Consider the following 17331-nt stretch of genomic DNA (forward strand, 5'->3'; position numbering starts at 1 on the left):
TGAGGGTCTAAGGCACGCCCCGAGCAGTGACCCCGGGGGAGTTCCTAGTTGATGTGCATCAGCAGGACTCCCCCTACTGGTGGTTAACCCTTCCCGGACTTCAAGCAGACGGGCTGAAGCCGGATGTAGTCAGTTAGGACCAATGCCTAAGCCAATACCACTCATCACCTGTAACCAATAAAGTTGTGGCCTTATTTAGCCCATTAACCTTAATAATTGTGTCATGTGTCTTTATTTCCCCTGGGGGGGATGGGAACTCGCCACACAACCTTCTCTCCGAGCAGCAATGTACAAATCAACAGGTGTCCATTGCAATCCACGAGGCTCTGGAATTACTCCTGCCTCATGGTGTAGCTTTGAATGGCGTCCTGGAAGAAGGCGGTCGTATTGCGCTCCGGGTGAAAGTAAAGGATGTAACATTTGGGGCCAAAGTAGCCCACGCAGATACTGAACAAATTGGACAGGACGGTGGCTGCTTCAAAGACAATCACCACAAACCCTTCGAAGATGGACATGACAAGGAAGAGGGCCACCCAGGAGCCAAAATAGCCCGTCATGCACAAGGTGATGTATTTGGCTTCGTTGTAGCTCTTTGGCAAGGCCTTCCCCATGTAGGCAAAGCAAAAGCAAAGGAAACACAAACTCATGTCAAAGGCATTGTTGAAGACCGTGGTGGCGCGGTAGTCCTGGTTGCACATCAAGATGAGTATGGCCGGGTCATCGCTCACCCGGGTTCGGAAGGGTACCGGCTTGTTGAAGTAGATATTGAGCGCTACGATGAAGACCTTGATGACCAAGACGACGGCGACAAAGACCCTCTGCCCGTCGTACTTCCGCCAGGCGTCGTAGGCCCGAGGCAGCTGGGCGGCCATCTTGAAGACGCAGATGATCTGGAAGGAGCGGACAGTGATGCAGGCAATGCAGGTGGTGAAGCAGAGGCTGAAGACCGTTTGGCGGCCAAAGCAAACCAGCTCCGTCGGCCGGCCCACGAAGAAGAGGGCACTGCAGAAACCAGCGGCCAGGGAGGCGATCATCAGGAAGCAGAGGCGGCCCCCAGCAGACTTCACCACCGGCGTGGCAGAGTGGCGGGTGAAGAGGGCCAAGGTCCACAAGGTCGCCAGGAGGCCAAGGGTCGAGAGAGAAAGGAGGACGATGGAGATGGCGTCGCCCCAGTGGATGTAGAGCAGCTGTTTCGTGAAGCACTCTTCTTTGCCGGGTTCCGACCACATGTCCAGCGGACATTCCTGGCAGGTGAAACTGTCTGCCGACCAAAAAAGGACACACACCACAGACACACATAATCAGTCAAAGTTAAGTTGTCACTGTATCAGGGGCTGGGAATTTAATCAGATCGCTTTGTCCAACAAAAAGGTTGATTGACGGGTAGGTGGTGATTGGGAAAAGTGAACTGACCATCTTTGGCCCAATTATAAACCATTTTAAAAGGTGGAATTTATCTAGCTGACCTTCCTTTGTCATATTTCACTCTGTGGCGTTGGGAGAATATTCTGTTTAGTTGTTTGCAGTGAATTTTCCTCTCAGTCTTGCTGCAGATTTATGTTGTGTCATGTTTGTTTCAATACTAAAGAGGATGCTCTCCGAATGCAGAAATTGCCTGATTATTATTACTATTATTCTGTATTTGCATTTGTTTGTTAAGACAGGGGTAGGCAACCTAAGGCCCGTGAGCCGGATGCGGCCCAATCACCTTCTCAATCTGGCCCGTGGACGGTCCGGGAATCAGCATGTTTTTACATGAGTAGAATGTGTCCTTTTATTTAAAATCCATCTCTGGGTTATTTGTGGGGCCTGCCTGCTGTTTTTACATGAGTAGAATGTGTGCTTTTATTTAAAATGCAGCTCTCGGTTATTTGTGGGGCATAGGAATTTGTTCATTTCTCCCCCAAAAAATATAGTCCAGCCCACCACATGGTCTGAGGGAGAGTGGACCGGCCCTCTGCTGAAAAAGTTTGCTGACCCCTGTTTAAGAAGCTTTAGCTTCCGTTGTAGATCCTCTGGCTGGGTCTGGTTTTTCCATTAGGCATGCTAAATGTTTAGAGCTCCACCAGGAGAGATCTTCTTACTTGCTCACAGAGCTGAAAAGCCATGGGTCTCCTTCTCTCACAACTGCAACTGGGAAGGTTGTAGCAGAATTCTCGTGTACTTGGATCTATGACTATGGTGCCTATAAAATGTACATATTTATCTGTAGATCTAATATTGGAGGGGTGGGCAGGGGGCGTTACGATTATAAGAGTGCCAATGGTCTACAAAGACTTTAATGCAGCCCTGGACCCTATAATCCCTAAGAGAAAAGCTTCAGGGTTGCTGTTGTTTTGTATTATCACTTTGAACATCTTTTTTATCTCACCATATATCATTTCCCAAAATGCCCTCAGTTTCTTACGAGTCAAAGTTTCGAGTGTCATAGGCACCAACTCCCTGGGGTCCTGAGTACCCACAAAATTACCCACAAAAGGGCCAGGCACCCACAAATTTCAGTGCCAGGGCCATGTATGCTGCATGGCACCTGTGGCCCTGGGCACCCACAGTCGCGGGGCCAAGTTGGCACTCCTGTCTAGTGTTATGAGAGAGGGAGGACAACCATTTTTTCCACCTGCTTTCCCCAGGCCACGCATCATTTTATAGACCGCTAACATCACTTACTTGCCTTTTCTCTAAGCTAAAAGCAGAGTGGGTGGCAGGCTTTTCCCCATATCCACCACCCACACAAACTCTGATGGTAGACATAAGATCATAAGAAGAGCCCTCCTGGATCAGTCCGGATGAAGGTGACCTGCACTACAACTAATCCAGAATGCGGCAGCTAGACTGGTGACAGGGAGCAGCCACTGAGACCATATAACGCCAGTCCTGAAAGACCCAGTACGTTTCTGAGCACAGTTCAACGTGTTGGTGCTGACCTTTAAAGCCCTAAATGGCCTCGGTCCAATATACCTGAAGGAGCATCTCCACCCCCATCGTTGAGCCCAGACACTGAGGTCCAGCCAGTGGTGGAGGACATAGCTGTCAACTTACAGATTTGAAAATAAGGGACCAGCCGCCTCGAAAATAAGGGACCAGCAGCCAAAATAAGGGATTTTAGTCAACCAGCTCCCAAGCCAAAGGTAGAAAGCCCAGCCAGCCCAGCAGCCAAACGAAGCCTCAAGTGGTGGTTCCCACAGCGCAGCAAACCGTCAAAGGGGATGCAGCAAGAAAAACCACCGGCACCTCTCTGCTGGGAAGCGCTGAGCAAAGGCGAGTCCCCAGGCAACACGGCCAATTTGATCAGCACAAGGCATGCAAGCTCCACCCCGCAGTCGTTCTTAGACTCCTTATTGAGTGAGCAACGCAGCCAAGCAACACAGTTGGAGCCTCCCTCCTCCCTGGCCGGCAGGGAGGGAGGGAGAGGAGCTGCTTCCTTTGAAACCCGGGAAATTTAAGGGACATCATTAATAAGGGACAGCAGCGGGACACGGCGCTGGGATAAGTGAGTTTCCGGCCAAATAAGGGATGGTTGACAGCTATGGAGGAGGAACCCTGGCGGGACACTGAGGGGCAGGGCTAACCACTTGGCAGCACATGTGCAACATCCATACGGACTGTGCAAGAGCAGCAGTCCGTACGAACGCCACACGAGCGGTGCCTATACTAACTGCATGTGATCCCTCGGCCGCTCTACAGCTGGGGGGGCCAGTGGGCCATCTTGTCACACACACCCCTGAGTGGTGCTCGGGGCAGACCACCCTCTCTGCCCACCCTGGGTCCAGCGCCAACGGCCTTCTGGCAGTCCCCTCACTGGGAGAAGCGAAGTTACAGGGAACCAGGCAGAGGGCCTCTTGGTAGCGGCGCCCGCCCTCCCATCAGATATCAAGGAAATAAACAACAATCTGACTTTTAGAAGACATCTGTAGGCAGCCCTGTTTGGGGAAGCTTTTAATATTTGACTATTGTATTTTAATATTTTGCTGGAAGCCGCCCAGAGTGGCTGGGGAAACCCAGCCAGATGGTCGATGGGGTATAAATAATAAATTTTCTTCATTATTATTATTATTATTATTATTATTATTATTATTATTATTATTATTAGACTCATCTACTCTAGCATCCTGTTCTCACAGCAGCCACCCAGATGCACCGCCAAAAGGAAACCTGCAATTAGGACCTGAGCACAACAGCAGCTCTCGCTCCCTGTGGTTTCCAGCAAGTGGCAGTCAGAAACTTACTGCTGCTGTTGAGAAAGGTCCCAGCCTCACACTGCACACACTCAAAACAGCAGGTGAGCATCCCGATCAATTTCTTCTTATGTCCTGCCTCGCATTGCTCTGAGCAGATGGACTGAGGCGCCTGCAAAGGAGAGAGCGTGAGAAGAATTATACGTGATTTGCTCACCATTTATATACATATAGTGGTACCTCGGGTTAAGTACTTAATTCGTTCTGGAGGTCCGTACTTAACCTGAAACTGTTCTTAACCTGAGATACCACTTTAGCTAATGGGGCCTCCTGCTGCCGCCACGCGATTTCTGTTCTCATCCGGAAGCAAAGTTCTTAACCCGAGGGTACTATTTCTGGGTTAGCAGAGTCTGTAACCTGAAGCATCTGTAATCTGAAGCATCTGTAACCCAAGGTACCATTGTACTCTCTCTCTCTCTCTCTCTCTCTCTCTCTCTCTCTCTCTCTCTCTCTCTGTGTGTGTGTGTGTGTGTGTGTGTGTGTGTGTAATTTTTATTGACGTTTTAACATTATGAGGAAAGTGAGGATTTACAGAAGGGAAGGAAGGAAGGAAGGAAGGAAGGAAGGAAGGAAGGAAGGAAGGAAGGAAGGAAGGAGAGGGAAATAGAAGAAGGGCGTTGTGCAGCATGCTTGCAAAAGGAAACACTGCAGTGTGTGCGGTGAAATAAACAAAAATATTAATCTTCATTCCCTTGCTTTCTTATCATGTGCACACCATATGACTACGGATACAATTATAGCAATAAAATAAAATATAATAATTAAGTGTTATATATTAATTTGTATTTTGTTCTTGTATTTGTATTTTTGTTTGTTTGTTTTATAAGGCTGATTAATATTTTACAGCATTTTAAATGTGTTTTTGGAAGGGGCGGTTATTGTGTTGTTTTTGTTTTTATTTTAACTATTGACTTGTGTTTTTTATCTTGTCTGTTTATCCTGTGAACAGCCCTGAGATCAGGTGACAAAAGGCGGTATATAAATCTGATAAATATATAGAATTACACAGGTGTGTTGTATCTTAACTATTGTATGTTCTTCTAAACCATACTATAGCATAAACAGGAGAAACTGTTTATATGCCACCTTATTCATAAACAAAGCGTACTGCCAAAAAACCCCAAAACCTGTCTTTTTGCTAGACACTCCAAAGGCTTTCAGTTTTTGTGGCCAGGGGGGGTGGGATTTCTAACAAGGCTGATCCCCAGACATTTGAATATCAATCACCCAAATTAGCCAGCTCAAACTTTTGCTCCCCTTTTGCTGTTCCTTCCCACCCCACCCCCCAACACAATTTTTATTATTTATTTTATCATGGTGATAAATCGGAATCCTCCTTCCTACAGGAAGGCCCTCCAACATCTTCCAGAGCAGAGGGACTTCCGTTTGTAAGCCCATCCGTGATGCCAAGGGTTGCCACCAGGGAAATTGTCAATTTGGGTAATTTACATTTATTTGTTGAGTTCCTTGGAATTTCATTCCCAGTGATGTGTTTAAGACACGGCTCCAGAAATGCAGGATCTTAACGGCATCTCCAGGTGAGACACAGATCGTTTATACGGGGATAACTGCCTCTCTGGCAGTGATCCTGGAATAGGTTAGTGCAAGTATAAACAAGAAGAAGAAGATCTGCAGAAGGGGCATGGAAGAGACTTAAGAGCCTCGGACATAAGACTACCAGGTTGATGGACTAGATGGAATGGACAGTAAGGACTGACATAACCCGAGACCAGGAAGAAGGGACGCTGGATGGAGATTGGAAGAAAGTCTATAAAGAAAAATTGTTATATTGGGAATTAGTGTAAATTAATGAATATTGGGGGAAATGTTGGAATGAAACTATCGGGCCTTAGTAGAAATGATATAAGGAGTTATGTATAAATAAGTATTAAGTTTTAAGTTCTAAGGCATTTTACGGCAAGATAAGGTTAAACAAATTAAGGCAAATTGAATAACAGAATATGGTGAAAGATGGAAAGGATCTGTTGAGTTAAGTAATAGGTTAGACTGTTAAGATAAATTATTTAATAAAAATTGAGAAAGATGGAAAGAATTTGCTGAAACAACTAATTAAGCTAGAATGCAAAAAGGGAGGTGTGAGGAGGTCAATGAAACAAGCAAATGAAAGGTGCAAAAAGGGATCTGCAATTTTTTTGTGTGTGTTGTGTTGTTGTATTGATTTTTTATGTATTTTTTCCGTTTTTCTTTTTTCTTTTTTATATATTGTGGTGTTGTTTTTTCTTGTTCTTTCTTCTTTCTTTCTATAATTTTGAAACTCTTAATAAATACTGTTTTTTTTAAAAAAAGAAACATGCATCAACATTAGGTACATATATCTAGGGATGCGGGTGGCGCTGTGGTCTAAACCACTGAGCCTCTTGGGCTTGCAGATCAGAAGGTTGGCGGTTCGAATCCCCATGATGGGGTGAGCTCCAATTGCTCTGTCCCAGCTCCTGCCAACCTAGCGATTCGAAAGCACGTCAAAGTGCAAGTAGATAAATAGGTACCGCTCTGGCGGGAAGGTAAATGGCGATTCCGTGCACTATGGCTTCCATCAAGGTGTTCCGTTGTGCCAGAAGCGGTTAAGTCATGCTCGCCTCATGACCCGGAAAGCTGTCTTTGGACAAATTCCAGCTCCCTCAGCCTGAAAGCGAGATGAGCGCCGCAACCCCATAGTCGCCTTTGACTGAACAACCGTCCAGGGGTCCTTTACCCTTACCTAATGTTAGTAACCTCACATTAGGCCTGGCACCAGCTTCCAGTTCATCTCCAGACCCAATCCAAGGTGTTTCTTCACTTGCAAACCTCTGTGGGGCTTGGGACATCAGTACCTAACAGAACACCTCCACCTGTTTGTAAGGACCCTTTTCCCAATAGCTCAGCAGGTAAAGCATAAGACTCTTAATCTCAGGGTTGTGAGTTCAAGTCCCACTTTGGGCAAAAGATTCCTGTATTGCAGGGGGTTGGACTAGATGGTCCTAGTGGTCCCTTCCAAATCTACAATTCTGCGTCCTGAAACAGCCTTCATCCACCTGGTACCCTCAAAATACCTGCGGCTACAGCTCTCATCAGCCCTGGCATCCTGTGTCAGCTCTGTGCCCAATTTCATCCCCTTTACATGCACTGTAGACATTTTCAGAATGACAAAAAAGAAAAAAGCAGCGGTGATTATGATAGCTTTCTATCAAAGACAAAGCTCTATGCAGGGACGCCTCAAGGAGTTAACCTCCAAACAGGCACAAGGTGGCAGTCTTGAGCCAATGTAAACAAGTTGTGGGACCCGCCTGGTGCAGATATCTATCAGAAGGGGCGAACTGAGATTTCTATGGACTTTGTTGCATTCCCCCTAAAGCATATTGGTAAGTTAGCAAATTATAGGGAAGGACCGGAGCTCAGTTGCAGAGCTCCTGCCGTGCATGCAGAAAGACCCACGTACAATCACTGGCACCTCCAGGTAGGGCCGGGAAGGACTCCCTGCCTGGAACCCAGGAGAATAATAATAATAATAATAAATTTTATTTATATCCCGCCCTCCCCAGCCGAAGCTGGGCTCAGGGCGGCTAACAACAATCAAAATAATCCGACATTCTAAAACATTCATTATAAAATTAATTAAATCAAATTAAAATCAAATTAATGGCAACCATCAAGCCAAATTCTGTGCAGATTGCCGATTGCCAGAGGAGGGGGTCAGGCTGCGCCCTGACCAAAGGCCTGGTGGAACAGCTCTGTCTTGCAGGCCCTGCGGAAGGATGTCAGGTCCTGCAGGGCCCTAGTCTCTTGTGACAGAGTGTTCCACCAGATTGGAGCCGCGACCGAGAAGGCCCTGGCTCTAGTTGAGGCCAGCCTAACCTCTTTGTGGCCTGGGATCTTTAGGATGTTTTTATTTTTAGACCGTAGATTTCTCTGTGGGACATACCAGGAGAGGCGGTCCCGTAGGTACGAGGGTCCTAGGCCGTATAGGGCTTTAAAGGATAAAACCAGCACCTTAAACCTGATCCTGTACTCCACCGGGAGCCAGTGCAGCTGGTATAATACCGGATGGATATGATCTCGCAGCGAAGACCCCATAATGAGTCTCGCCGCGGCATTCTGCACCCGCTGGAGTTTCTGGGTCAGTCTCAAGGGCAGCCCCACGTAGAGCGAGTTACAATAATCCAGTCTGGAGGTGACCGTCGCGTGGATCACAGTGGCTAGGTCAGGGCGAGAGAGATAAGGAGCCAACTGCTTAGCTTGGCGGAGATGAAAAAATGCCGCCTTTGTTATAGCTGTAATCTGCGCCTCCATAGAGAGGGAGAACTGCTGCCGGTCAGTGCAGAATGTATTGACCTGAGCGGCGCAATGATCTTCAGGCAGCTTCCTCAAGGTTTTGGGTAGGAGACAATTCTGATGGCTCTGTTGGGGGTTGAGCCTCAGATCTCCAAGCAGATATCAAGCTGTGGACCTTCCCCAGAAAGTGACGGTCAATATTGTCCATACGGCCGGAATTTCCTGGACATAGACAGTCGGAAATAGTATCCAGGCGGAAATCGCTGTAATGTCTGGGAAAACCCAGATGCACATCAACCCATGTCGGAAGGGTAGATTTTTGCAAACTTCTTTAAAAAAAGCTCAAAAACCTCATTTTTTTTTGAGACTTTGAAATATGGCAACCCTAGTCCATGGTCATTTGTGGCCTAGACCCTTCCAGATTAGACCGTTGCAATTTTGGGGGTCGGGGGTCGGTGGGTGCAGTCCTTGAAAACTGTCCAGAAGCTTCAGTTAGAACTAAACCTCCGCTAGCTTACCATAAGTCCCTGAAATCCCTATTTTGGACACTTGAAGTTCTCAATCAGAGGTGGGTGGAGCCTGTGGCCCTCCAAAGGTTGTTCAACCATAGCTCCCAGCATCATCCCTGACTACTGGCCATCCACACTGGGATTGATGGGAGTTGAAGTCCAAGGTCGTCTGAAGGACCACAAGTTGCCCATCTCTGTATTAGGCAATCACTTTTCTTTATTGCCCCAGGCTACCTCCACCACAACTCTGTCTGTTGCTGCCTCCCTCCCAAGGGTTGCTGGACTCTAGGTCCCATCATCTTCCCTGACCATTGGCCATGCTGGCTGGGACTGATGGGAGTTGGAGCCCAACAACACCTGGCCACAGATGTCCCACCCCCCAACCTTGAGATACAATGACAGGTCTCGATGGAAGTTCCCACCACCACTGAGAAGACCCTTGTATCTAGTAAGTACCCAATGGGTTCATTCCACAACAGGAGGAAGACCTTGAAGGTGGAACGGACTGTCCAGCACAGGGCAGCCATGGAAGTCCCTTGAGATGCTACTCACTGTGTTGTTTTTGGTGTGCCAGGTGATGATTTTCTCATTGACGTCGAGCCTTCCCTGCAACGAATTATAGGAAGCAATCTTCTTGAAAGGCTGGCCGGGAACGTTCCATTGCCACTGTATGACCTCGAAACCGTTCGGTGGGTCTCCTTTCTGGTCAAAGTTGATCACGGTCCTCAGCAGGGTGAAGTTCACCTTGTGTATCTCCTTCAGCAGCTATGACACAAGGAGAGAGGCATCGTTTGTGCGGTGACGGCAAGCCATTTTGAGCTCAGGCCTCAAAACCACACTACAACCACCACCGCCCTCCCTGAATCTACTCTTGCAGATGCAGCAAGCGAGTGACCCCCATAGAAACACCCTATGTCATTTTTTGGTTACCTCAAGGGCGCCCCCTGTGCTGCAGTACCAGGGGCGCCCCCTTAGCATTCTGTCAGCTGACCCCAAAGGGCCAGTCCCTGCCCAGGCTCTACCTCTCCCTCTAGTTTCAATGTTCAGCATTGAGTGCCGTCGCTTAGGTAGCCAAAACAGCACCACCCACATGGGGTCATTCCAGCAGTTGACCCAACTGATTGTGCCCAGTGGCCCTGGAATGATGGCAGACTGTTGGAAAGGGCTTTTTTTTTTATTTGTAGCTGGAAGGCTGCATTTCCTCCTGGGCCTCCTTACTGGGGTCATTGGTAGGGCTGGGCGATATATCGTCCAAAACTGGTTTCAAGTCCATTATCATGATACCGGCTTTGTAATTTTTGACCTGGGAATATATTGTGACTCGCGGCATGTTTTAGGGTTAGGCAAGGTATATCGTCCAAAATTGGTTTCAACTCCATACCATGATACCAGTTTTGTAATCTTTAACCTGGGAATGTATTGTGAATCATGATGCGTCTTTGTGTTTGTGTGCAAAAAAATCACAGCATGGGGGGAAACCGTGAAGCCAGCCAATGCCTCTACAGTACATAGCTCCATCCTTATTTCAGACACCGTGATATATCGGTTATGTCGCAATGTTTACCTGCTGACATATTGCATTGTTGAAAACCAGATAATCACCCAGCCCTAGTCACTTGCCGAACCAGAGGCAAAATTTGGTTCAAATTATCCTTTGGTAGGCAAATTTCTACACTCACATTCATCAACCCTCTCTATCCTCCACCCACTGGGCAAGACAGGGCCAGTGAGGGGGCAGGGCACTGGGGCAGGGATGTGGTTTTGGGACGGGGCACAGCCCGTAAGGATCCCCAGAGGCCAGATACAGAGGTCTGGAGGGCCTCAGCTGGCTCCCTGGCCTCATTTTCTCTGTCCAACCATAAACAACCGTGTCTTGCAGCCTCCCGCCTTTGGTAAGGGCTCCATGAATACCATATTTTTCGCTCTATAAGGCGCACCAGACCATAAGACACACCTAGTTTTTGGAGGAGGAAAACAGGGAAAAAATATTCTGAATCTCAGAAGCCAGAACAGCAAGAGGGATCGCTGTGCAGCGAAAGCAGCGATCCCTCTTCCTGTTCTGGCTTCTGGGATAGCTGTGCAGCCTGCATTCGCTCCATAAGACGCACACACATTTCCCCTTACTTTTTAGGAGGGAAAAAGTGAGTCTTATAGAGCAAAAAATATGGTACATTCCCTTCCTCCCCAGCCATGTGGCATTGATGTGGGAGTTCACCTCCCACGGATAAATCTCCCGCCGGTCGCATCGCGTGGCGCTGCATCTTAGCAGCTGGTGCAAGGCATGCGCAACCACGTAAACCGCCGAGTAGACGTTGAAGTTGATGCGGTCCCCGGTGCCCCGGAGGCTCTTGTCGTAGGAGCAAGCCTCCGCCAGACAGTCGTTGCATTCCTGGTTGCAAGTCACCGCGCCGGAGGCGGCCTGGCCTTCACCAACTTCCCCCGGGTGGGACGGACCCCTGACGCGGAAGTCGTCCATCCCTGGGACGGGCACTTCCTGCACGGCCACGCCAAAGATGGTGCCCACACTCGAGATGTTGGCGACGCCGTGGGTGGTCGGGTCGATGGACCAGGCCTCTGCGGCGATCCACACGACGTCCGTCATCTCCTGGCGAATGACCTCTCTGAAGAACGTGGGGAGAGCCAGTTCCAGGCTGAGGATGATCACCACTTTGGCCGTGCTCCTGTTGATCTTGGTCACAATGCTGCTGATCCACTCCTGGGTGCTGTTGCCCGAATCGTGAGGATCCTTTCCCTGGACTGGGATGGTCTCCTGGAAGGCAATGCAGCTTCGGGTGGCCTGGGCTCGCAACAGCTGCAGGTTTTGTTGGCCGTATTCATCGTCGCTGGCGAGGACAATGAACCAGTTCCACTTGAAGTGCTGCAGGAGCCGGAGCATGACAGCGATCTGCTGCTCGGCGCTTGGGATGGTGCGGAAAGCCACCGGGAAGACCTTGGGGTTGCCCAGGTACTCGGTGGTGGCGCTGTAGGTGATCTGGAGTGGAAGGAGAGCATAGCTGTCAACTTACGGATTTGAAAATAAGGGACCAGCAGCCTCGAAAATAAGGGATCAGCAGCCAAAATTAGGGATTTTAGTCAACCAGCAGCCAAACAAAGTACTTGAATTTTTTTTGTAAACAACTTAAAACGTTAGCAGGGTTGGAATAAACTGAGCAGTTGGACTACAGGTGGAGGGGAAGGAATAAGAAATAGAATATGCAGCAATAAGGGGGAAATGAAATTATTATTATTATTATTATTATTATTATTATTATTATTATTATTCAGGACATGCCTATTTTCATCAGTGAACTTTTGGAGGATATACATAGTGCCAACCAGGCGAAAATACTGAGAGAATGACTCCGGGCCGGCTAGAGGCGTGGCTTGTGGAGAGGAGGCGTGGCCTTGGGAGGCTTCCAAGGGCCAGAAGTTGATGTGTGAGGGGCCACATTCCACCCCTGTGGCCCGCAGTTCCCTGCTCCTGCCACGGAGGGCCACCAACTTTACCTGTGGGACGAGGAACTGGCTCAAGAGGAAAGCGGCTGTCACCGCTGCCTGAGAGGAGTCTGGCCCGATGACGGCTACCACCCTCGGGCGGTACTGCGTGTAGTTGGTCTCGATATCCAGCAGGGAGCGGTTGTTGGAGAGGAAGTATAAGATCGGATGGATGGTGTTGGTGAGGTAGCAGACGTCCACCATCTCGTAGCCTAGCCGCACCCCTGGCAGGAGGGAGCTGGCTTTGTTTATCTCTTCTACCGCGAAGCGCATGGCCTGGAGGTAGCTGTAGCTCACGACTTTCAGATTGTACCTGCCAGAGGGGTGAAAGGTGATGCACTGAGGGCCAGGAGTATGGAGTATCCAAGAGCCCATATAGAGTCCTTACATAGGTTCCCTATTGGTAGGAGAGAATAACAGAGGCCAACCAGAGAATATTGAGAAGCAAAGCAGCTAGGAAGCCTGATCTTTATTGATCTGTTGCAACAGGGTGCTCCCCTCACCCACAGGAGAGAGGAGGGACCCAGAAAAATGGCGCACAAGGCCTTATAAAGACTTTTGAAATTGCTACCCTGTAGATCAAGACCACCCCCAGAAACATCATACATACATCACAGAAGGGGTGTAACCTAAGACCACCCCTCAGATACATCACACCTACATCACAAAAAAGGCGGTCTAAAACAGAAATTTGAATATTGTTTATCTCCTGTTGTTGTTTATCTCCTGTCTGGCAGGTTACTTGATTGGATTGCCTGGGGAGCCTGGCCAGTCTTTTGTAATGATAAATACTAAGTTCCTGGGCCAGGTGACAGGCTCACACCCTATTCATATCTTAAATGTGCCCTTAAGACAGGATTTGTGAGGAAAGAGACATTTTGACCAGTTTGACCTTGCAGAGAAAACATTGGCTCAGTTTAGGAATCAAAATGGTTCCAGGTCGGTCTTCCTGTGCTGATCTATGTACGTGCTTGGTTGGTACACTTATGAACATTACCATATATCTAATACCATAAAATTCCTATCACACCAGCAAGCATCATTAAAAAATGTGAAACACAAGAACATCAGAAGCCATCAGACCCATGGTCTAGCTGCCTGCACTGACTGGCAGAAGCTCTCCTGGCCTTCAGGCAAGCCTATTCAGATGCATACTCCACACCTGGAGTCCTGTGTCCAGTTCTGGGCACAACAATTTAAGAAGGAAATTGACGAGCTGGAACGTGTGCAGAGGAGAGTGGCCAGTATGATCAAGGGAAGCCAAGCCTGATGAGGAGCGGTCGAAGGAGCTGGGTATGTTTAGCATGGGAAAGAGGAAGCTGAGAGGAGATACCTTCAAATATCTAAAGGATAAGCCGCATGGAAGATGGAGCAAGCTTGTTTCCTCCTACTCTGGAGAGCAGGGCCCGAACCAATGGCTTCACAAGGAGGGGGATTCCAACAAAAGACCAGGAAGAAAAATATACGGTAGAAAGAGCTGTTCCGTTAATTTGATTTTGAATTGATTTTAAAATGAATTGATTTTAGAATGCTGTGTTACTTTTATTGTTGTTAGCCGCTCTGAGCCTGGCTTTGGCTGGGGTGGGCGGGAGATAAATAATAATAATAATAATAATAATAATAATAATAATAATAATAATAATAATAATTCCAACAGTGGAATGGACTCCCTTGGAAGGTGGTGGACTCTCTTTCACCAGTGGTTTTTAAGCAGAGATTGGATAGCTACCTGCCAGGGATTGTTTAGCTGTGAATCCTGAATTGCAGGGGTTTGGACTAGATAACTCTTGAGCATAACCCAGACACTTCTATGAATCCACACCCGCAATCTCATTTCATTCTCCTAAAATGACCTGCCCTCCCCAGTGCCGGATTTATGCATAAGCTAAACAAGCTATAGCTTAGGGCCCCACTCTCTTGGAGGGGGGCCAAAAAAATTAAAGGAAAAAAACCCTGGCCCCGCCTGCTAGCCTGCTCCCTAAAATATCACGGGTTTGCTCATTTCTGTATACAGGGTGCCTACATTCTGCATGGACTGGTTGCATGCCAACATGGGCAAATGGCTTGAGATACCTATTTGTTCCATAAATTACCATATAGCATATATTCAACGGGGACGCGGGTGGCGCTGTGGGTTAAACCACAGAGCCTAGGACTTGCCAATCAGAAGGTCGGCGGTTCGAATCCCCGCGACAGGGTGAGCTCCCGTTGCTCGGTCCCAGCTCCTGCCAACCTAGCGATTTGAAAGCACGTCAAAGTGCAAGTAGATAAATAGGTACCACTCTGGCGGGAAGGTAAACGGCGTTTCCGTGCACTGCTCTGGTTCACCAGAAGTGGCTTAGTCATGCTGGCCACATGACCCGGAAGCTGTACACCGGCTCCCTCGGCCAATAAAGCAAGATGAGCACGGCAACCCCAGAGTCGGCCACGACTGGACCTAATGGTCAGGGGTCCCTTTACCTTTACTTTACTATATATTCAACACAAAAAACAGCGACCATTTGTTTTTGACAAAGAACAGCTGGACATATAAAGGACCCCATTACCTTCACTAGCTTTGGGCCTCATCAAACCTAAATCTGGCCCTGGCCCTCCCCCATTTCTGATACCCGGTACATACATTTTGCAGATGGGGACCTCCTGTGCGGGGCTGAGGTGGGGCCTGCCCACAGCTTCTGCGTGCAAGGAGAAGAGGCCCCCGAGGATGTAATCTCCTGCCAGGTGGAAATGGGAAGCGGGCGTGGTTATTGAGGCCGCGGCAGCCACCAAGGCACCGACGCAGGCTGCCACCAGTCCGGTGAAGCGCATGGTGGGGCACTTTTTTTATGGCACCCTCATATCGGCAGCTGTCCAGCCAGAAGATGGATGAGATGTCTCTGACCTTCCAATTGCCACGTGCCAGAGCCTTTCGCTAGCTCCTTTGCATAGGAAGCAGGTAAGGACCAGCTCATTTGCATACATTTATGCATGGGGTGGGCCGCACGCGGGTGGCGCTGTGGTCTAAACCACAGAGCCTAGGACTTGCTGATCAGAAGGTCAGCGGTTTGAATCCATGCAATGATGGGGTGAGCTCCCGTTGCTCGGTCCCTGCTCCTGCCAACCTAGCAGTTTGAAAGCACGTCAAAGTGCAAGTAGATAAATAGGCACCGCTCTGGCGGGAAGGTAAACGGTGTTTCCGTGCGCTGCTCTGGTTCGCCAGAAGCAGCTTAGTCATGCTGGCCACATGACCCGGAAGCTGTATGCCGGCTCCCTTGGCCAATAAAGCGAGATGAGCGCCGCAACCCCAGAGTTGTCCGCGACTGGACCTAACGGTCAGGAGTCCCTTTACCTTTATGCATGGTGTGGGGAACTGTGATCTGGGCATTGGACTCAATGGCTCAAGTGAAAACATAGGCCTCAGTCGTTTTGCTGCAATGTGCTGACCGCTTGATATTTTTCAGGGTTATAGATGTTACTGGACTCCAATTCCCATCAGCCTTTGGCAGCTCAACCAATGGTCCAGGATGATGGGTGTCAGAGTCCTTCAACAGCAGGAGGGCCAGAGTTTCCCCAGCCCTGCCTTAAAAGCAAGGGGCAGTGAAGGCAGGAGATGGTCCGGTTCAGGACTTAGCTGAGATGGCAAAATGACATGTTTAACCAGAGAAAAGTCACTGTTCACATTTGTTGACGACTGGAAGCCTCCCGTAGACTTTGCATGGAAAAGAAAAATAATGACTTTGGATTTGAAGACTGAAGATGATATTTATTTATTTATTTGTAGAAAGTGGCTTTGTTAGGTATTGAGTGAATGACGTGAATGTTGTTTGCATATGGCAAAGGAAGAACTGGAAGTTTTACCTTCTGAATTTTATTTCTTTCTCTCCTTTAACCATTCTATTTCCCTATTTCTCTTGCGCTCTTTCTTGATTCCTCCCCCCCCCCTTATGTTTTATTGTATTTAGATCAAAGTCTTAGTTTGGACAAAAAAAAGAGGGGAAGGTACTCAGTATTAAGTTTTGTATTTTTCTCTATCAGCACTAATATTTTTTTTAAGACCATAGAGAGCCTTTATTCTCAATAATAAAGGAACACACAGGTGGAGAATAGTTTTATTTCTTTATTATTTGTAAGCGGAATCTTTGTACGAGTTAATACTTCATGATCCCTTTGGAGCTGTGCCGTATCTTCGCATTTTTACCCTTCCCGGATGTGCTTCTTTATGGTTTAAATATCAGATTCTTTGTTTTCTTCCTCTTTGTTGCCTGTACTTTGGAACGGTGAGGGCTTAACAAATGAATAAAATTAAGAGAAATAAAGAAATGGACTTCTGTTCACATTTAAAGACAAGGCTTTAAATGGCAAGGATCATAAAAGGCAAGGATCATAAACCAAAAAAAACCCCCAACCCCTCAGCCCTCTTACCTCCCAGATTTGCACCATGCTAGAAAACTCCTCTCCCCCTTCTCCATGCAAAGCTCAGGGTTCGCTTAGGCAAATAACCCTGTGCTTTGGATTTGCATAAGTAGCCTGTTTGCATTTAACCTTACAAGAACAGGCCAACTGCTCTGTCAAAGCTGTGGAGGGTTGCATTTTGAGAGCACGACAGCGATCTTGATCTGGGGACCCCGGCGTTCTTTGGAGGACGAGGGCAGGGGCAACTTTCTGTTGTTGTTGTTGTTAATTTATTTATTTATTTATTTATTTATTTATTTATTTATTTATACCCCGCCCATCTGGCTGGCTTTCCTCAGCCACTCTGGGCAGCTTCCAATATGAAAAATATAATACAGCATCATAATTAAACATTAAAAACTTCCCTAAACAGGGCTGCCTTCAGATGTCTT

At 48.0% G+C, this 17331-nt stretch overlaps 1 protein-coding gene across 1 annotated transcript; it reads right to left on the bottom strand.

The window, feature by feature from the left end:
* Positions 1–215: 215 nt before the first annotated feature.
* Positions 216–15438, bottom strand: TAS1R2 (taste 1 receptor member 2). The gene is made up of 6 exons (XM_028742289.2): positions 15129–15438; positions 12521–12821; positions 11229–12005; positions 9566–9778; positions 4227–4347; positions 216–1261 (listed from the first exon to the last, which is right to left on the bottom strand). Exons 1-6 carry the CDS (start codon positions 15314–15316, stop codon positions 333–335), a joined length of 2529 nt encoding a protein of 842 aa, XP_028598122.2. The 5' UTR covers positions 15317–15438; the 3' UTR covers positions 216–332.
* Between the last annotated feature and the right edge of the window lie 1893 nt (positions 15439–17331).

Source organism: Podarcis muralis, chromosome 7 (assembly GCF_964188315.1).
Source record: "Podarcis muralis chromosome 7, rPodMur119.hap1.1, whole genome shotgun sequence".
Taxonomy (NCBI): domain Eukaryota; kingdom Metazoa; phylum Chordata; class Lepidosauria; order Squamata; family Lacertidae; genus Podarcis; species Podarcis muralis.